At 51.3% G+C, this 20,648-nt stretch overlaps 1 protein-coding gene across 3 annotated transcripts in view; it reads left to right on the plus strand.

The window, feature by feature from the left end:
* Window positions 1–20,648, plus strand: part of SGIP1 (SH3 domain GRB2 like endophilin interacting protein 1) — a 54,508-nt gene that overhangs the window by 28,065 nt on the left and 5,795 nt on the right. The window contains exons 12-23 of one of the 3 annotated variants that reach the window (XM_027694314.1): window positions 593–685; window positions 1,924–1,998; window positions 3,817–4,260; window positions 7,161–7,282; window positions 8,162–8,288; window positions 11,679–11,738; window positions 16,787–16,898; window positions 17,271–17,426; window positions 17,799–17,931; window positions 18,224–18,426; window positions 19,268–19,332; window positions 20,418–20,582. In XM_027694314.1, the coding sequence (XP_027550115.1) occupies window positions 593–685; window positions 1,924–1,998; window positions 3,817–4,260; window positions 7,161–7,282; window positions 8,162–8,288; window positions 11,679–11,738; window positions 16,787–16,898; window positions 17,271–17,426; window positions 17,799–17,931; window positions 18,224–18,426; window positions 19,268–19,332; window positions 20,418–20,582 (1,755 nt within the window). Of the gene's footprint in view, window positions 1–592; window positions 686–1,923; window positions 1,999–3,816; window positions 4,261–7,160; window positions 7,283–8,161; window positions 8,289–11,678; window positions 11,739–16,786; window positions 16,899–17,270; window positions 17,427–17,798; window positions 17,932–18,223; window positions 18,427–19,267; window positions 19,333–20,417; window positions 20,583–20,648 lie in introns of those variants that run through there. The other 2 variants (XM_027694315.1, XM_027694316.1) reach the window with 2 other exon arrangements.

A 20,648-nucleotide genomic window follows, 5' to 3' on the forward strand; every position in this document is an offset into this window, starting at 1 on the left:
TTGTTCCCAGAGAGATCTCCTCCTCCTTCTCCCAGAGCCGGCAGACTCTGCTCCCAGGGAATGGCCACTGCCCTTGTAGCCTCGTTATGTCTTGTCATTAACGACTCCAGTTAATTCTTTTAATCAAAGCTATGTTTACTTGCAGTTTTCTGCACACAGACCCTCCAAGAAGTGCAATAAATTTAATTTACATAGAAATTTTTTTCCCCTTCAACCTCTGTGAATATATTTGTATCTTTTCATTTTAATACCTGATGGGTTTTTTTGCATACCCTAAAATGTCAGACAATTTTTGCAATTAATACAATGTTTCCCTTCATGTAATAAGCCTCCAAATCCATCAATGGCATTGTTTTGTTTGTCAAGCAGCATGAGTGTCAAACTAATTGCGTGTCCCGTTTCAAAATCAGGCAAGCTTTTAATTATTAACCATTATAGACCCCTCTGTCTTTAATTAATGAGAGATTTGTGTCACTGTTTGGTTCCTCTTTTCTGAAGCCTCAGATGAAGGTGTTTTGGTGTTCGGAAGAAGATGGTTGGTTTTCTCATTGCTTTAAAAGGTTTATTTATTTATTTATTTTTTATTTTTCAGCTGCTCTAGATCAGCCTGAGATCTGGGGTTCAGTCCAGCCCATCAACACAAGTGTAGAGTCCCCGAAACTTCCGAGACCTTTTCCAACTGGAAGTAAGTGATTGTGCAGGTTATCAATCAAAAAAATAATATATACAGAAATCAGGACAAATATTTGACTTTTCCTCATCTAGACTGTGCGATTCCATAACATTTTATGTTTGAGGGGTTTTTTTCCCCTGACTTGACTTGAGCTGCAGTGCTATAGGATGGAGGAAGGAATGGGATTGGGTGAGGGATGGGATGGACAGTATTCAGGGTATGAGTGGTTATGCACATCTTCCCTTGAGATATGTGCTGCTGTCATGAGAGCTGGGTTTCCAAGGTGAAACCTCTCCAGCCAGGACAAATGTCATGCTTGAAACCTATGGTAAAAGCCATGCTGCCTTCAGAGGCCAGGAATACCAGATCATGCATGTTAATGATCTGGCTGGAGAGGTTGGAAACACCGGGTTTTTTCTCTGGGATAACATATGGAAGATCAGCACAACCCCAAATCCCTGATTTTTATTGCAGCTTTCCCCACTGCCTGAGGCAGCTGGGGAACTGCAACTTTTCCTCCTCCCAAACTGCAAAGTCATTTTTTCCTCCTTTTCCTACTCCTCTTCCCCCCTCATCAGCCATGAGCCCAATGGATTTCATGCCAAACCCACCCCTGGCCCTGGTGCTGATGTGCCAAGGTCAAGGCAACCTCTGGGCACATCTCCACCTTCCAAGGGGACTGCGACACTGATGATGGAAACCACAGTACCTCATGGGCTGCTCCTCCAGGAGGTTTGGCCTTGAATCTGATTTGCAACTGCTTGGCAAAAATGCCTCTGTAAAGCAGTACTGGTCAATTAGCCACTGTTAATTAGCCACAGTGTTCCTGCTCCCCTGTGTGCATCCTGGCTCCGTGTGGGATGGGCACATGAGAAACACGGAGGCAGATCTGTGCCTCAGAGGCTACAGGTTTAATTAAAATGGTAATTCAGGAGTTTAAAATGTGTGAGTACAGTCTGAGAATTAAAAATGGGGGAAATAAAATCTATAAAACCCAGTAAAAATGGCATTACACTGACAGAGGGCAGAGATAGATGGGATATCGGGAAGATATTGTTCCCTCTGAGTGTGGTGAGGCCCTGGCACAGGTTGCCCAGAGAAGCTGTGGCTGCCCCATCCCTGGAAGTGTCCAAGGCCAGGTTGGATGGGGCTTGGAGCAACCTCATCACTGTCATATCCCCCATTCCCAGTAAAGCTGTGTTTCCTAAGACACTGTAACTGAATTTATTCCCCTCTCTGCTCTCTTGCAGCTCCTCCACCGCTCCCACCGAAGAACATCCCGGCCACGCCGCCGCGCACCAGCTCCCCCCTGCCTGTGGGAATAGGTAAAGCTCAGTGTGTGCCAGGGCACAGTCCTGGGAGACTGATCTAGAGCCTCCAGGGGTGGCACTGGGTGGGAGGTTGTTCCCCATGGCTGCGTTTGAGACACAGATTTGGTCCTTGTGCATCCTCTTCCCTTTGCATTTGTAGAATTTCAGACTGATTTAGGTTGGAAGGGACCTTAAAGTTCATCTTGTTCCAGCCCCTGCCATGGGCAGGGACACCTTCCACTAGAGCAGGTTGCTCCAAACCCTGTCCAACCTGGCCTTGAACACTTCCAGAGATGGGGCAGCCACAGCTTTGTGGAGTTGGGGTGATGCTGTAGAAGCAGCACAAAGATGCCTTTGTCCCCCAGGTTTGTGTCATCCTGGTGAAATTAATGTTTTCTCCACCCTCCCTGACTTTGGGATCAGTCACTCTGGAAATGCAATGCAGCATAAGCCTTAATATCCTGCTCAAAATTGGGAATATATAGAACCCTGTTACTGCCTGAAGCAGCCCTGAGAGGTCTGTGCTTATGGAATAACAGGGCAGTGTCTGCCTGTGTCAGGGAGCTGCTCCTGCACTCCCTGTCCCCCAGATTCCTACTGCTGCCAGGGAATGTGGGAAAAGCCCCTCCTGGTCTCACAGCCTGGGCTAGAGAAGAGAGAATGGAATGGTGCTGGGAATGAAGGACAACCTGAGGACAGGGAGGGAAAGGGGTTGGTTGCAGCCAGAAAACATAAAGTGCTTATAAGTATATAATTCATGGTGCTGGCAGGGTGCTGTCTGATGGAGCAGCAGGATTTGAGGAGGGGATACAGTGCCTGGCCTTTGGATAGGGCACTCCATGGGGACAGACAGAGCACCTTGGGATGAAATTACCTTGCCATGAAGAAATCCCCTGCTCTGACCTCACTGCTCTATCCATCAACATCTCATTCATGCTCCCATATCTTGATTTTTTCCTATTTATTGGAGCAGCCAGGCTGGCAGAGTGTCCATTTCCATACATTGACTCATCCACAGGAGCAAATGTCAAGCCCAGCCATGTGTGTCAGGCCATTTGCTGGGCTCTGCCCTGTGCATCATGTAAAGCAAGAGGCTGAGGTCTACATTGTCTGTCTGAGAAAAATTCTATTTTATCCCAAATGTAGAACAGCAGATGGCTCCCCCAAACACTGGAGCAGAGGTGGGGTGATGCTGACACAAGGAGCCCAGAGGGCACATTAGTTTTAGGATGTCCTTTCCCTGGATATGTAACGCTTGGCTGATGGATCGTCTCTGTGTTGGTTATGGAGTCAGATGGGAATGTTGGTGTGTGGTGGCTCGATTGAAATCCCCTGATCTGCTGCTGCTTGTGACTGAAGTACATTCACCCTGTCTGCATCCTGTGCTGCAAACCAGCATGTTCAAGTATATATATTTATACGTGTGTGTTTATAAATATATATATATAGTGTGGGGTGTGCCAGAGTGCTGAGTGCATAAGTTTAATATCTGCTGATAACCCAGAGTGATGGTAAGGACATGCTGTCATTTAGAGGACATGTAAAGGCTGTAACTTTTGGGATGATATAGTACTGTTAGATGTGAGTGATGGAGGAGCAGGGCTTGGCTCATGGTGCATGTTTACTCATTCAGCCTTTCGACCCAGTGTGGTTCATTATATGTTGCACATGGCCTGATGTAGAACTTTGTTGCACATGAATTATATTCCCCAGCAGCTTATAAGAAACCACGTTTTTAGAGCATCTCCTCTAGAAGTAGCTGGCATAGAGCCCGTAGAGAGTAGTGCAGCCCTCGCTTAATGCCAAGTGTAAAATAACCTCCTCTGACCACAGGAGGGGACCAGGCAGCAGCAGAGCCCAAAAGGGACAAACTCCCGTCCATCAATGACTTGGACAGCATTTTTGGCCCCGTGCCGTCCCCCAAATCTGCTGCTGCAAACGCAGAAGACAAGTGGGTCAATTTTTCTGATCAATCCCCGGAAAACGCGGCTCCGGAGTTGACGCCCCGGGAAAAAGCGGGATCCCCGCCGGCGGCAGCGGCCGGTCCAGCCAATGCTCCCGCGGCGGAGCCCTCCCGCCCGCTGCCCTCGCCGCTGCACCTGGAGGAGGTTCACAAGAAGGTTTCTGAGCACCTGAAGGATGAGAACGTGGAGCCGGTGGCCTCTCCCAAAGATTTTGGGCCGGGACAGAGAGCGACCCCGCCGCCCCCTCCGCCGCCCACCTACCGCACGGTGGTCTCGTCCCCCGGACCGGGCGCCAGCACGGGCAGCACCAGCGGTACGTCCCGCGGCCGTGGCTGTGCTTCGGGGGGGCCCTGAGCGCCTCCGGCGTCCCCTCCCGCCTGGCTGTGCCTGCGCCCGGGCCCGTCTCGTGCTTCCACGTCCGTCGTCTGCCCTCCGCCTCCTGTGTCCTCCCCCTGCTCCTCGCTGCGTGTCTCGTGGTGGGATGGGGCTGATGATCTTTCCCCAAAGCTCCTGAGAGCCGCCCTTCCCACCTCTGCCGTGCACGGAATTTGGGATGGGGTTGCCATTGCTGCAGCTCTGTCCTTCAGTAGGTTTGAGTAAATATAGTCAGAAACATTTCAGGCAAATAATCTGAGCAAGCCTCAGCTCCAGGGTCCTTTAAATCTGTTGCAGACAGGTCACCACACACTGTCACTCACCCAGCTCAGAGGTAGCACAGGTCTGGACAGTGCTTGGTCCTTTTTGGCTCTGAGTGTGAAGAGCCAGGAGAAATGTCTTCCAGGGTGAGCCTCTCCCAGGGCAGAACCTGATTGGTCTGTCTGGCATGTGCTGGCTGCCTGCTTAATTATAAATTATTATTAATTATAAATGTCAGTGCCCATTAGGGTAAATGAGGTGGGTGGAGGTCAACTTACACACACTTCCTGAGGGTGCTTGAGGGGGGTGCAACCTGAGCCTGTTATTTTAGGGGCTGACCCCCAAGGGTACTTACTGGACACCTGTGCTGCCATCCTGCATCCACCAGAAGTTATTTTTGAGAGAATTACCCCCTCAGGGCCCTGAAGAACCTCCACCCAGGTGGGGGAGGTGAGGGGTGCAACCCCCAGACCTGTGCCCCAGCATGTGTCACCAGCCTCTTGGAAGCAGTGTCATTCCTCTGGGTTGTCACCTCCATGGAAGGGTTGTGGAGGGGCTGCTGGGGGTGTCCTACCATGTGAGGCTGGTGCTGCAAATGTGGCTTTGCTTCAGTGGTGGTGGCTTTTCTGTGCTGGGAGGGTGGGAGTCCATGTGGGGGCTGCTAGTGGCAGTGGTTGGAGCTGGGACTTCTCCTGGAGTTTGGCAGCAGAAAACAGCAAGATTCTTCCACCATGCTCTCCAACCTCATGCCAACTGAGTAGCTGCCTTGTGGGAGTGAAGAGCCACAGGATGGGGACATGCCAGGGCTCCCCATGTAGGTATGGATGGATGGAGGAGCTGTGTGTCCAAGAAGATCCATGTCTCTTCTTCAGGAATTGCCTCCTCTCTCAGTCTGGACTGCTTTGCATCCCACTGTCACCTCAGCCTTCCCCAGTGCAGCAAGCTGGAAAATGCAAAGTGTTAACATACCCACAGAAAAATTGTGCAAATATTCCAAAAGCTACATCCCCTGGCAGGTGGATCCAGCATCCCTCACACTCCTCTCCACCTTTCCAAGGCCCCTGGTGCTGCATTTGGTCCTAGACCTGTCCAGTTTTTGGATGCTGTGGAGTAGAGCCATCCCAGGATGCCCTCCTGCCTTCACATCCCATGGGAGCCTGAGCTTGTGGGTGTCACTGAATCAGGGCTGGGGATGGATGTAGAGTCATCATGGAATGGTTTGGGTTGGAAGGGATCTCAAAGCTCGTCTCATTCCAACCCCTTGCCATGGGCAGGGACACCTTCCACCAGACCAAGTTGTCCCAAGCCCAGCATCCCAGCAAGCTTCTGATCTCGTGCTTATTTCCACACACTGCCACGGTTTCTTGTGGCAGGAAATATCTATTCTGGGATGGAAGCCAATGTCTGGCAGGGCTTTGGCTACCTGGTGGTCACAGAACACTCCCTCAAAGGCTCCATCCTGCCACACTCATTCGGTGTTGCAAGGCTACTTTCCCTGAATCATTTCTATTTTGTCAGGCTTTTATTGGGATAAGTAAGGAAAAATTCAGACTCTGGTTCCCAAATTAGGCTTTTAATTAAAAATGCCTTGTACTTTGGAGTTGTGCCAAGGAATGGCTGGAATTTCCTCCACTTAAACAAGCCCCTCTCTTGGCTTAGCCTGCTCTCCTTTACCTCCTGGTCTCATTTCTATAGATCTAGCTTTGGTCTTTCCTTAATCTGAACTATCACCCAAAAACTGTAGGAAATTATTCTCTTGTAAGTTGGAAAAATAAAGTCAAAGTCCTTGTCTTATCATCAATCTGAGCCAAGCATGGAGCTGCTGAACTCCATGGAGACTAGTGGCAAAGGCTGTGTCAGTTGTCCTGGGAATGGGGTCTGAATTTCCTCCCACTCCTTGTGCCCCTAATGTCACGGTGCCATCTCTGACTGCTCTGTACAACACCAGTTATTGCTGAACTTCTTCGGGAAGGAGTTTCTGTGCATGGAGCAAAAGTCTCCTGGATATTCTGTAAAGCACTGGTCAAAATTTCCATCTGATTACAAAACTTCCCCTACACAGCAGGACAGCAACCGCTGGGGACCACGTGAACCCTGAGATCAACACCACTTGTTCTGCAAGACTCTTCCAGAGGGTTGGGAGATGTTACACTCCCAGCAAAACTCATAACCTTCCTGTTCTGCCCTCTCCCCTCTTGCTGGGACAAGGCTTTGCCCCTAATACCCATCCTGTTCTCCAGTTGTGCCAGCCCCAGAGCTGTGGCACCAGCACCAGCTGCTGCAGGGCTTCAGCACCATATTCCTCCTGCCTACATCTGTTTTTTGGGAAAGCCATAAGTCTCCTCTGATAACAATTTTGCCCAAAGCTCCCTGGCTGAGGGAGCGGGATATTGGGCAGCCCCTGTGAGGAATTCTTCAGCATCAGCAATCCTGGAATGCTCTGTGCCCTGGTGTGGGGCTGTGGTCACGGGGAGCTGTGTGGGGTGTGCATGGGCACCCCAGGGTGGGTGGGGGATCTGGGGTGGGCAGCGCTGGGGGCACTGTCTGTGCGGTGCTCACGGCTCCCGTTTGTTGCAGGTTCCTCATCGCCGGCTCGCCCTGGAACGCCACTGGCCACCTGTGGCACCCCCCCGCCACCGCCCCCCCGGCCCCCCTCCCGGCCCAAGCTGCCCCCCGGCAAGCCCCCCGTCGCTGACGTGGTACGTTGGGAGGGAGCGGGGGGCGGTGGGTGGCATTCCCAGTCCTGACACCGATAACGGAGCAAGTGACTGGTGGGGGCTGCCAGGGCAGTTTGGGGTTTTCTAGGATTTGTCCATTGAGGTAAATTCCACCTGGGAAGGGCTGTAACTGCCTCTGGTTGTCCATATTACATATCTGGTTATCACACTCATGGTTATCAGGTAATCTAGCCTGGTAATGCCAAACGCAGGGAAACCATGGCCTGCAGTCATGACAAAAGGCAGAGAATGGGGTGGGGCAGGAGTGGGAAGGGTTTGGGGATAAAGCAGTGTGGATCCAGCTGTCCTGGGAATGGTAGCTGGCTCAGGGGGATGCAGCAATCTTTGGTGGGACTGCGCACAATCTTAAGTGGGGTGTTCACCACTGTGCCATCTGGGCTGCAACATTCTGTCCTACCACTCCAGGCTGCTTCAGGTAGGTTGGGAGAGTTTTTGGATTCATGGTTTGGATAAAAAATCATCCCTAAAGGACCCGTAAGGACCCGATAAGCTGCTCCCTGGTGAGATGGCACGTGGTGGGCACCGCTTCCCTTCCCAACGCTAAGTGCATTCCATCCTGTGGACAGTGCACTGTCCAGACCTGTGCTACCTCTGGAGGTCCCATCCTCAGCATGGATGGGAACTTCAAACACCCAGACCCACGTGATGGTGGGAATCACCTGTCATTTTTCCAGGTCTTAGCACTAAAGAACTGAAGTCATTCCCTTTACTCTTCTGGGATGCCAGCAGAGCAGCTGACTGGAGTTCCTGAGATTTACGGCTTCAGGGAAAAGCTTGTTTGTTTGATATAAATTTGTTTGTGTTTTCTTTAACCTTGTGTTATTTTATGTTTTTCTACAGTCCAGGCCTTTTAGCCCTCCTATCCACTCATCCAGCCCTCCTCCGATAGCACCTTTAGCCCGTGCTGAAAGTACTTCTTCCATATCTTCCACCAATTCCCTGAGTGCAGCCACCACTCCCACCGTTGGTAAAAACATACAGCTCTGCTGTTCTTTCACCTTTCCTACCTCTAAATGTTCTTAAATGATTCTTGAAGCCTTTTGATTTGCTAGATTATTCTTTGGGTTCACATTAATTACTTTTCATCAGGTTTTTTAAGTACAAAAAGGGATTTGAGGGGGCATGATGCATCAGGAGGGTGATGCTGTCAGGCAAGCTTTGGGGCAGCTCCAAATGTTGTGGAAAATGGATGTTTGATGGAAGTCAAGGTTATCACCAAGGGAAATATATCATAAAATGCGTTTGTGGTCTGTAAATTTGGGCAAAATAAGGTTTTTTTGCAGGAGATGTTTGTGCGGGGAGGGGGGCTTGAAGCCAGACCTTGGAATCTGGGAGACAATTTTAAATCTTTTTGAATGTCTTAATTTTGCACTTTCCTTTAAAGTGGTAGTGGGAAATGGGGTCTTGGAAAAGGCTCTTCCAAACCATTTAGCTTGGCACGTCCTAAGGCAGAACAAAGTGCTCCAGTTTTCTTTTGGAGGAATGTCCTGAAAAACATGGGGTTTGCCAACCCCCCCGGGTGCTTGAGACAAGCAATGGGAATAAAGTCTGGCTGGCAGCTCCCAGGCTCCAGGCGCTGGGTCCCCCTGTGCCTCCCTCCTCCATTCCCTCTGTCCCCACCTCCCTTCCATCCCGGCTGCTGGCACTCCGTCTTCTGCCATCACTGCCATCCCACCTGGCTGCCAGCCCTACTGTTCCTTGCTTCCTGCAGCTCCATCTTCTCCAGGATCTCCTTCCTCCTTTTTCTTTTCTTTCCAACCCTCCAAAAACCCAGCCTGGCTGGTTGGTGTGTGCTCAGCCGCTGGCCTGGCTGTGGCGTTTGTTACCAGCTGTCACCTCACAAGTGGTGGCATCACCACGTGTGATGGCTGGAAGGTGCTGGGTGTCCTGAGCCGTGTGCCAGGCACTGTCCCCATGGTGCCAGTGGCACTGAGCTCTCCCTGTGGGTTTGCTGGAGTCTCTCACCCGCGTCTCCATCCTGTTGTTTGCTTCACTCTCGAGGTGTCGTAGGTGCTTGTACCTGTTCGCCGGCTGTTGGTCACTGTCACAGCGTGTTGCTGGAAAATAAAACACCTGGAGAAAGGGGCAGCCAGCCCTGAGCATTCCCAGTGTGTTGGTCCTGTTCGTGCCCGCTGTCCCCCACAATGCCAGTGGGATTGGCACAGTGCCTGCTGGCACAGAGGCCACGGGACACCTGGGACCACGGTTTTGGTGGGGGGACCAACCAGGCTGAGGACAGGGACGGTTGTGGGGGCTGCAGAAGGGTGGGAAAGGGGACATGTGTGGGGGATGCACGCTGGTCCTGCCAGCTGAGCAGGTCCCTCAGGCTGTCATATAAATTTATTTTTTTCTCTCTAACGCATATATTTTTATGAACAAAATCTGCTACTTGATGTTTTTAATGACCTACCCACACTGAGCAGTGGGAATGACATTGCTGGGGGGGTGAGAAGCTGTGCCCAGTGGCACTAGCATCTCCCGCCCTCTCCATGGGGGATTTTCCTTGCAAGACAACTGAAATCAGGGCTCTGGGGTCACCCCTGGACTTGGGAACTCCAAATGGGGCAGCCAGGAGGAGCACCCCAGATTGCAGCTGTTGCACTTGCAGCTCCATACAGACTAAATCATAGAATTCTGGAATATACCGAGTTGGAAGGGACCCATCAGGATCATCAAATCCAACTCCTGGTCCTGCACAGGACACCCCAACATTCCCACCATGTATTTTCCAAACACCTCTTGAGCTCTGGCAGCCTTGGTGCTGTGACCACTGCCCTCGGGAGCCTGTTTCAGTGCCCAGCCACCCTTTGAGTGAAGAATCTTTTCCTAATATCCAACATAAATCAAGCAGCGGATGCCACATTGCCAGGATTTGGCTTGGGAAAAGCTGGATGGGGAACAGGCAGGAGCAGATGGGTTTTGGGACCCACTCAGGGGAAGTCCAAGCATCTCCTTGTCCCCACCAAGGCGAGGGTGGGCATTGGTGCTGGATGAGCATCCATGAAAATCCATAGTGAAGGAGGGAGCACTTCTGATTCCTGGTTTTTTTTGTGGAAAGAGGAAAAGCTGAAGTGGAAGGTGTGCAGGGATGGGTAGGTCAAGGACCACTGTGGGTCCTGGAGGGCTGGGACAACCCAACCCAGCTGGGGCTGCCTGCAGCCCTGTGCTTACTACAGGGTCTGTCTCCAACGCTCTCCCCGTCTTCTGTTTCCTGTGGCAAAGTCTGATGGAGTTTGTCCAAGAGCATGTGAAGGGTTGCTCCATTTCCGTGTCGTCCGTGCTGCTCTGGTGTGCTTTTCCCGTGGTTGCATGTCAGTCTGAATAATTTCGGGCAAAGAAAGAAGCTGTTGCTCCTGTGTCAGTGCCCCTTCCCTCATTTCTCTCGTTAAATCACCTCTCTGTCTCTCCATTGATACAACGCGCTGCTTGGTTTCAGTTGGGATCCGTGTTCTCATTCTTTGTGTTTGTTTTTTTTTCTTTCCTTTGCGTTTCTTCTGCTTGTGTTATCAGAGGATGATGCTTTTATTGACAAACTGCCCGCGTTTGAAAGGCGCAGTGAAATGCCGGCAGGTACTGTACTGGCAGGGAGCTTTCCAGACAATCCGCCTTCGGAGCGGGCGACACCCACCGCTCGCATCACCTTGCATGACAGTTTCTCAGTGACCAAAAGGACTTTGAGGTGGAAGGTTGTCACCTCCTGAATTCAAAGAGCTTAATTTAACAGCTCCAAAAGCTGTTTCCCCCCACACACCCCAAGTTATTTCAGCAGTACTTGGAGTCCAACGTGGCTTTTAAGGCAGTGTGAGAGCAGGGAGCTGGTGGTTGTGATGGGAAAAGGAAGATTCCAGCTAGGGAGCTGCTGCTCTGTGTGTGTGTGTCTGGTTATCTGCAAGTGTAATGTCCTGAAGTGCAACAGAGAACACTCCATTTCACTGTCACTGATTGTGCACACCGGTGTGGCATGTGGAGCAGCATCCCACCGGGAATGCTGGTGGAGACGACGCCGGAGGCGAGGAGGACACGGCATGTTTGCCCAGATCAGCGCAGTTAGAACATGCTGATGGAGTGCATGAGCCAACAAGCCTCTTCTACTGTAGCCAAAAAAAGAGAAAACCTCTCAAAACTCCTTACCAAGCAAAACTACTCTTCCATCTGGGCTTCCATAGCTTTGCTTTCTGCTTTCTGTCTCCCGAGCCAACGCCCGAGTTTAAAGCCCCTGTCCCTGCACGTGAACGGCTTGCAGCGCCTCGCCCCCTCCCCGTAGTGAGATAAATGACCTGCTCTGTGACTCACACTGTGTCCTTCTCTCTCCCTCTCCTTAACCTGTCCCATCCCGCTTCAACTCCTGGCCATACAGAGAATGAACAGCCTTCCCTCGTTTGGTTTGACAGAGGAAAGTTTTATTTGACTTTCGAAGGTAAGTAGTGCATAGCATACCCCGTAACGACTCGCTCCCCCTGCTCTCGCTCTCTCACTCCCGGGGTTCCCTCCCAAGGCTCCATCCAGTCCGACTTTCCATGCGAAATGCTATGGCTACTTAGATGACATCACAAGTTCAACCAGAACAATTTTGATTTGATTTGTGCCATTTGTCCCCGTGATCTCTTTCCTCATTTATTTATTTTCTAAAAAAATCCAACCCAAACAAAGCAAGACCCAAAAGAACATTCTGAATATTCCCATACGGAGGCTGCAGTGAAAACCAGAGAGCGGAACCGCTTGCACTGCCGAGGAACTTGACTCTGTCAACCAGAGCTTCTCTCTACTCTCCCTCATGAGCTGCCTTTACCCTGAGTGGGCTGGGCCACGTGCTGTTAATTAACATCCAAAGGATGATGGGTTCTCTGCCAAGCTGGGGCCTCCTCCCCACCTCCCACCAGGTTTTTTGGCAGTGAAGGGTTGGGAGCTGAAGCACCAGCAGGTTGTGCTGCTGGGGTGGCTGCTTGAAGGTCTTGGGGGTTCTGGGGTCCCCCGTGGATGAGAAGGATGCAGCGAAGGGAAAAACTGGTTGCTTGTTCTCCAAGCAGCATCAGCTCTCAGGTAGGGCAGAGCTGTGGGTGGCTGGGCAGCCAGTCCCACTCTGAGAGCGCCAAGGCTTTGGGGGAAGCCTCATCTCACAGGCACTGAGGCAACATTTTGCTTTTTAAAAACAGAAATAAAAGCAGGAGGTTTGCTTGCAGCAGGGATAGGTACTTTTAATCGCAGGCAAGCAGTTTGGAGCTGTTGTAGTGCTTGCAGGCAGGACTGGGGTAAGTGGAGGATGCTGTTGGCACAGGACATGCCAGAGCACTGTTTCCACATGTGATTCCCAAAGTGTGTCCATTCCAGAAAAATGCCAAGTGGCCTGGGATGGCACTGCCAGGCCACTGAGGATGGGCTTGGAATCACGGAGCAAAGCCCATCCTGGTGAGAGTGATGGAGTAGCAGCAGCAGAAGGCAGGGATTGAGGTGGCATTGACCAGGGAGTTGGTTCCTTCCTTTCCTCCCTTTTTCTTGGCCCAAGGTCCCTGCTCCAACAGTCCCTGCTTTGACAGTCCTAACTCCAACAGCAGCTCCCAGCTTAGATCCAGGGGGAGCTGCTTCTTCCTGATGCTCATTGCCGTTTTGCTGTTCCCAGCAAAAAAGCCTTCCTGGGTTTCCCAGGTGCCACCTGCCTGTCCAGAGCTCCAGAAAGAGCTGAGGACAGCAGGGACAGCGTTATCCCTCAGCACAAGTATTCCAGCACTGCGCATCCCCCTGCTCTGTGCTTCCTCCTCCCCTCGCTCAGTCCAGCACCAGCCCTGCGAGCACATCCACCTCTTGGGGGTTTTCTTGTGGTTTTGAGTATTGAAGTTATTGGAATTCTTTGACTTGGTTCTACCAGTGTGAATGGTGTGGAGAAGGGAGTGGGTTTGTCCTGGGAATGCCAGCACAGCAGCAGGGCTGCAGGAGTACAGCACTGCCTCCGGGCTCAGCTCATGTTCCAGAAAGGAGTTATCTCACTTCCACACACTGTATTTCCTGATTTATTTCCAAATCTTTATGTCCAACTTTTAAAAAACCCCCGAACTTCAATGCTCATCTGCAGGGAAGTGAGAGGAGACCTTTTGTGTTTGCAATCTGAAACTCTCAGGACATGGAAGGCCAGAAGACTCATGGTAGTTTCTTTCTGAATTTTGAGGGTTTTTTGTGACAAGATCCATTGGTTTGCTGAACATGGGGTAATTTATTCGTGTGTGAAAAGATTTGGTGATGCTCTCCTGGCCAGGATTGCTGTCACTCATGTCTCCTTATTCCACAGCTGTATTTTCTACTTTTGTGTAGGGAAAAATAAGGCAAATAAACCTAGTTTGCTGCTTATGACTGGATTCAAAGCTCTATAAAATGGATTTGGGTTTTTTCCTCCACTACTATCAGGTCATTTGCCCAAATGAAAAGTTTCTAAAAATTACTTTTGAATCAGTCACTGAAAAGCCAGGTTTTGGGTGGACGTGTGCCATGGTAACTGGACTTGTCTCATGTTTCTGGAAAATCATGTTATTGCTTAAAATAGATTATACTTTTCTTTTTTAGTAAAAACCTTAGTGTAAAAGGTTATTTATTCTCTGAAGCCATTAAGAGAAGAATATGCAGGTTCATGAAGAAAGTGGAGGGAATCAAGAACCTCAATTCCATCCACATGATTTTTATTCAAAGCTGGATTGGAAATGAGGATGTTTTGTTGCAGTTGCTGCTCAGGTGAACTCAGATTCCCACAGCCTGGCTGAGCCTGGTAATGGGGGTCTATGAGACCAGCCTGTTTATTCCTGCAGAGATGATTTTTCATTCTGGAGAATAAAGGAATCTTATATATGTGCAGAGGAACATGGGGAAAAAGAGATGGGAAATCAGGGAAAAGGCGCATTGGTATGAGGGACACCTACCCCTCATTCCATGCTCTGGTGCAGGGTCCAGGCTAGACTCAGCTGCCACTATGAGGTGGTTTTAGTCCTCTCCCAAGGAATAAAGATTATATTGCTAGGGATTGCATGTGGGCAGCTAAAGCCCTTCTTCTCACCCTCCCTATGAGACAAGCCTGATGCTCCTCTGCTGGGTGTCACCTCCAGTTTTCCCCCTCCATAACCAGCCTGCACTGACACTTTTGAATCCCATCTGTATTTCTGGGTGGATGTGATGGGAATATCCTACTGGGTTTGGCTGGGGGTCATTGCTGAAGGTGTGGGGAGCAAGAATCACCCAACGGTGGTATTATGGAAAGAATTTATCTAAAATATGTTACCCCAGCAGTCCATGGTGCTGCTGCTGCATGTTCCCTCTGTCACAGGAAATCAGTGTGTCCCATGGGTTTGGGGAGCTGCCCATGCTCTCACACATGGCTGGCACTGGCATGGCCACTCTTCAACAGGATGTTCATCCTAATGGATAGCTCGGGGCTGTGGCCCCAGGAGCAGAAGGCTTGGGGAGCCACAGGCTGCCCCACTGGGCTTATTAGGATAATTAATGTGTGTGTGGTGATGGGTCTGTTGTGTGTGGATGAGATGCTCCGGCTGCCCATCCCATGTGGTGGGACACTCAGATACCATTCCTGATTATCCTCATTCTGGGCTGCAACTGGAATCACTTATTCCCCTGAGCCTCTTAAGATGCATGACTGAGGTAGACATGGCTACATGAATTTTTTACACCCTTTTAGGCTACATTAGAGATTTGAAGGGAAAACCCCATCACTGGAAGGGCTCATCTGTTCCTCTAGGAGAGAGCACTTGGAGTTTATCCATTAACGCATGGGTGCCTGGGTAAGGTGTTAGGAATCCTCCTTGTTGGCAAATATCACAATTTTTTCAATTAATATATCAAAACTCAAAGTGTGATTGAAGTAATGGAAGTGCTTTCCCCAGGAGATGTTATGAACCCCAATTTCCTTCACCCAAACCCTGTTATTTACTCGCAGATAAAGAAGGGGAGGGATAATTTTGGAGGATAGTCCAAGCAGAAGAGCAGGAGCTCATCAGGAACATGCCACATTTCGCTTTGCTTTCCCCTGGCCCTGCTGCCTGTGGAGGTGCTGCCCTTTCCCGGGCTGGCATTGGAATTCCTGCAGCTTTGGCTGGAGCTGGCACGTGCTTGCATGTTCCAAACAAACTCCAGGCTGGATTCATCGCCCCTTTCACCTGCCTGACTCAGACCCTGGCGATGAAGGTGACGGAGTGAGGGGTGTTGTGGTCCCTGGGTAAGGTGCCCCTCTGGAGACCTTTGTCATTCCTGATTTGGGGCAGAATAATCCTCATGCTTAACCTGATGTACAGAATGTGATGTAAACAAAAAGGTCCCAAAACAGTGCATTGCAGGAAATAGATGAGGCTGAGCCACCAGTGCCAGGGCAGGAATGTGACCTCTCCAGGATTTTTTGGGTGTCCACGGGTTTTGCACCTTGTACATTGGGTAGGTGACCTGACACTAACCCTGGGCCGATCTTTGGACACTTTCCATGGGGAAGAGGTGATGACTTTGCTGTGCCAAAAGCACCTTAGACTCCCCTGGTGGTGGGCACAGGGGGCAGGATGTTGTCCCCCATGCAGGGTTTCCAGCACACTTGGGGCTTCTGAGGTGCACTTGCAGTGAAGATTTCATCCTCAAATTCTTTTGGAGACAAGAATTCCTGGCTAGCAAAGGGAAACCTGCGAGTGATCCTGCAGGGCTAATTATTTTAGAGTCTGGCGGGTGTCCATGGATGCACAGCATGACCAAAGCAAACTTTTCCCCTTTATTTTAATCATGGAATCCTAGAATGGTTTGGGATGTCAGGGACCTCAAAGTGCATCTTGCTCCACCCCCTGCCATGGGCAGGGACACCTTCCACTAGACCAGGTTGCTCCAAGCCCATCCATCCGGGCCTTGAACACTTCCATGGATGGGCAGACACAACTACGCTGGCCAACCTGTGCCTCTGTAGTTTCAGATTTTTGATGATTTGCAGATTTTCTGTGGGGTACTGTGGGGTGAGCAGCGAGTGGGGGTCCTCTTGGCTCACTGGGCAGGAGAGGAGAGGGGATTGCAAGAGTCTCCACAGGTTGGGGTTCAGGCATCATGAGACTGCTGACACCCCACTTTCCCATGGGCAGCCTGAGCTCTCCGGTGACGAGACAATGAACCCACCCAGCCCCTTTTTCTGGGGCTCAGAGACCAACTGCAAAAACTGTCATGCAAAGCCTGCCGTGTGGCAGCCCCCGCGCCGGGGGGGCCACGGCCCCGCATGCTGCTCCTGCCTGGGGCTCCTCCATCATTTTCTTTGCTTGCTTTTGGAGGGGGAGGGAAAGATAACTTAAAACCATTTTAAAGCCTCATCCAAAGCCTGGGGGATTTTTTGTTATTATTTGCCCATGAAGTTAGGCTGGGGTTCCTGGTGAGTACCCCCTCGCCCCGGGCTGGGGAGAGCGGGGCTGTTCATCTCTGTGGTCCCAAGTGGGGGTGTCTGCTCTGTTGCAGGGTCATCACGGGGGCCCAGCCCCCTCACCATGGGGGCACAGGACACCCTGCCTGTCGCTGCCGCCTTCACAGAAACAGTCAATGCGTATTTCAAAGGGGCCGACCCCAACAAGTAGGTGCTTACCAGTGGGGTCTGAATGTTGATATGGGGGTTCTGGGATTGCGACAGGCTTGGGGTGCATCCTGAGGGTTTGGGAGGGAGGACAGGAGGTGCTCTGGGCTCAGCATGTGCACGTTGGGGTGTCACTGCACTGCACCAGGTGGTGGTCCACCATCAGGACACTCCTGCGGTGCCCCATGACTATTGTCCCTGGCAGGCTGTCAGCCTTTGTGCTGCTTCTGCTCACTCTGAGAACGCAACAGTGTCATTACCTGGGGTGGGAACTGGGGGGCTGTCACCACCATCCCTGGTGCAAGCCCTCCCCTCCTGCTCCATTTTGAGCCTCCCTTTCCTGCCCCTCTGTCTCTGTGTCTGGCACTGCAGGTGTATCGTGAAGATTACAGGGGAGATGGTGCTGTCATTTCCAGCAGGCATCACCCGACACTTTGCCAACAACCCCTCTCCGGCGGTGCTCACCTTCCGTGTGCTGAACTACAACAGGCTGGAGCATGTCCTGCCAAACCCCCAGCTCCTCTGCTGGTAAGGACCCACCTTGCCAGCGTCCCAAATGAAGGCAGCTTTCCAGAAAACTAGGGGGCTTTATAAAAACACACAGCCCCATGCCAGGTAGAAGAGCACCAGCAGTGAGGAGCCAAGTGCTTTGTTTGTCCTTTGCTCTGCTCATTAAACCTCCTCTTTGCAAAATGAGGTGACCTGTGGGTTACATCTGCTGTGCCTCCCTGGAGGCAGCTGAGGACAAGCCGAAGATGTGTGGGAGGCAGCCAGTATTCCCACAGATGTGGGATTGAGTGCAGTCACTCACAGCTGGTGGCTGCTGTCCCATGTGCTTTGTAGAACAGCTTTCTCCTGCCAAGGCAGGTTCTGTAAAGGGTTAACTCTCTCTCTCTGCAGTGACAGTGTGCAGAGTGACACCAACTCAAAGGAGTTCTGGGTCAACATGCCAAATCTGATGACTCACCTAAAGAAGGTATCGGAACAGAAACCGCAAGCCACCTATTACAATGTGGATATGCTCAAATACCAGGTAGGGGTTTTTTGTAAGATAAAACTGTGCCAAAAAAAACCTCTGCTGAATTGTAGACGTAAAAGCTGGTGTTTCCCTAGTGCAGAGTGTAGCTAACGTGAGGTGGGGGCATGTTATCCCTTTAGTCCCTTCTTGTGGCGCTAGATTGTCTGGCTTTGAGCCCAGTATGGAGTTTTGGTGGGAGTACAAGGTATTGCCTCCTCTGAAACCGAATGCAATGAGCGCGGCTGTAAAACGGGACTTCTCCCTTCACCCCTATGGAAACTAAATGTTTTTTCTGTCATTTTGGAAGGTATCTGCCCAGGGTATTCAGTCTACTCCATTAAACCTTGCAGTGAGCTGGCGGTGTGACCCTGCAAGCACTGACCTCCGCATCGACTACAAATACAATACAGAGGCAATGACCACACCGGTAGCTCTAAACAACGTCCAGTTCCTCGTCCCCGTCGACGGAGGAGTAACCAAACTTCAAGCTGTGCTTCCTCCTGCTGTCTGGTAGGGATTGAGCTCCTTCCCTCTCTCTGCTGTGTCCCCCGCCTAGAACTGCAGGAGCAGGCTCAATTCAGGAGGGTCTGTGGGTGGGAGCTGGGGGCATGCTAGGAACCGAAACCTTCCCTCCTCTTGCAGGAGGAAGGCTGCAACCCCACTCTGATTTATTTTTTCTTGCCATTTCCACAAGAAAATGGTCAGAGACAAATGCATGTGTGTGGGCAGCAGAGCATCAGCCCTTATTTTGTGTTATGGCTGCTTTTTCTGGGGCTCAGAGGGCTGCAGGGCCATCACTGCCATAGGCCCTGGCACAGGTTGGCCAGAGAAGCTGTGGCTGCTTGCCTCATCCCTGGAAGCATCCAAGGCCAGGTTGGACAGGGCTTGGAGAAACCTGATCTCGTGGAAGGTGTCCCTGCCCATGGCAGGGAGTGGAATGAGATGAGCTTTGAGGTCCCTTCCAACCAACCCAGTCTGGGATGCTGTGATCCTATGGAGGTATGCACGGCTGTTGCTCCCATAGGCAGCAGCATGAACATTTCCAGCAGGGCACAGCACTGCCTCTTGCCCATCGCTCACCTACAACCCAAGGACAGCATTTTCCTGCTCAGCTCATACAATCATAGAATTATATTGGAAAAGCTTTCTAAGACTATCGAGTCTAGCCATTAACCCAGCTCTGCTAAACCCACCATCCCAAACCCAAATCCAAGCTCCCAGAATTGCAGCTCCAGAGAGCAGCACCGGAGCAGGTCGCCCCCACCACCAGCCCACACGGCCTTTAGCAAAATTCAAATGACTCCTTGGCAATTTCTTTTTTCCTACAGAAATGCTCTTCATTTGTTTTCAGGAATGCTGAACAGCAAAGGATATTGTGGAAGATCCCTGATATCTCTCAGAAGTCAGAAAATGGAGGTAATCCTCAAAATATGCATGTTATTAACTCTGAATCCTTAAATCAGACACTGACCCGTTTATCATGCCGGCACACAAGCCCAGACACACGGATTCCTGCTGGGGCTTGCCGGGGAGAATGCTATTTAAAGCAGAGCTTAGAAAAGCAGGGCTACGCGCCACTGGTGCTGCTTTGCCAAGCGCCTTGGCATCACAGGAGGGTATTAACACACCAGGTTTGGACGTGGTGGTTTGCCAAGTCCTTTGTCCCTTGACCTTCTGTATTTGAAGGCTGAGGCCCCACGTCGTGTCCCTGTTGAGGTGACCACAGTCTCCCACAAGTGGCTTCTCCATGTGTAACCCACATGCTCAGCTGCTCCTTATTGCTGGGGTGTCTGAAAAGTCAAATTCTGCTGGGAGGATGGGAGGAGTTTGCCTCCTGCCCCAGGGATGCTGGAGGGTTGGGGAGCCCCATGAGACTGGACTTCACTTGTGATGATTTGGGCATCTCACAGAATCACAGAATATGTGAGTTGGAAGGGACCCACAAGGATCATCAAGTCCAACCCTTAGCCCTGCACAGGATCCCCAAGAGTCACACCATGTGCCCCAGTGTATCATCCAAATACTCCTTGAGCTCTCTCAGCCTTGGTGCTGTGACCACTGCCCTGGGGAGCCTGTTCAGTGCCCAACCACCCTCTGGGGGAAGAACCTTTTTCTAAGATCCAACTTAAACCTTCCCTGACACAATTTCAGGCCATTCCCTGTTACTGGTCCCCACAGAGCAGAGATCAGTGCCTGCCCCTCCTCTTCCCCTCCCAAGGAAGCTGTAACTGCAATGAGGTCTCCCCTCAGTCTCCTCTTCTCCAGCTGAACACACCAAGTGCCCTCAGCCGCTCCTCACACGACTTCCCCTTAAGGCCCTTCCCCATCTCCACTGCCCTCCTTTGGACACTCTCTAATGGTTTCATTTATTTCTTATATTGTGGGGCCCAATATAAGAAACGTTTTAAGCCATTAGAGAGCTTTGCCGGCAAACCCAGTGCTGGGGTGCTCCGTGTGCCTCTCCAGGCTTGTAAGGGTTTCATGTGGCTCTTCCATTGCAGGTGTGGGGTCTCTGCTGGCCCGGTTCCAGCTGTCAGAGGGGCCGAGCAGCCCGGCCCCACTGGCCGTGCAGTTCACCAGCGAGGGCAGCACCCTGTCCAGCTGCGACATTGAGCTTGTGGGCGCCGGGTACCGCTTCTCCCTCATCAAGAAAAGGTTTGCAGCAGGTAGGTGCCTCGCCATCGGCTCCTCTCTGCCTGTATTGGGGTGCTGGGAATGCTCCTGCTGTGTAT

The sequence above is a fragment of the Neopelma chrysocephalum genome, unplaced genomic scaffold (assembly GCF_003984885.1).
Source record: "Neopelma chrysocephalum unplaced genomic scaffold, ASM398488v2 Primary Assembly neopelma1_97, whole genome shotgun sequence".
NCBI lineage: Eukaryota > Metazoa > Chordata > Aves > Passeriformes > Pipridae > Neopelma > Neopelma chrysocephalum.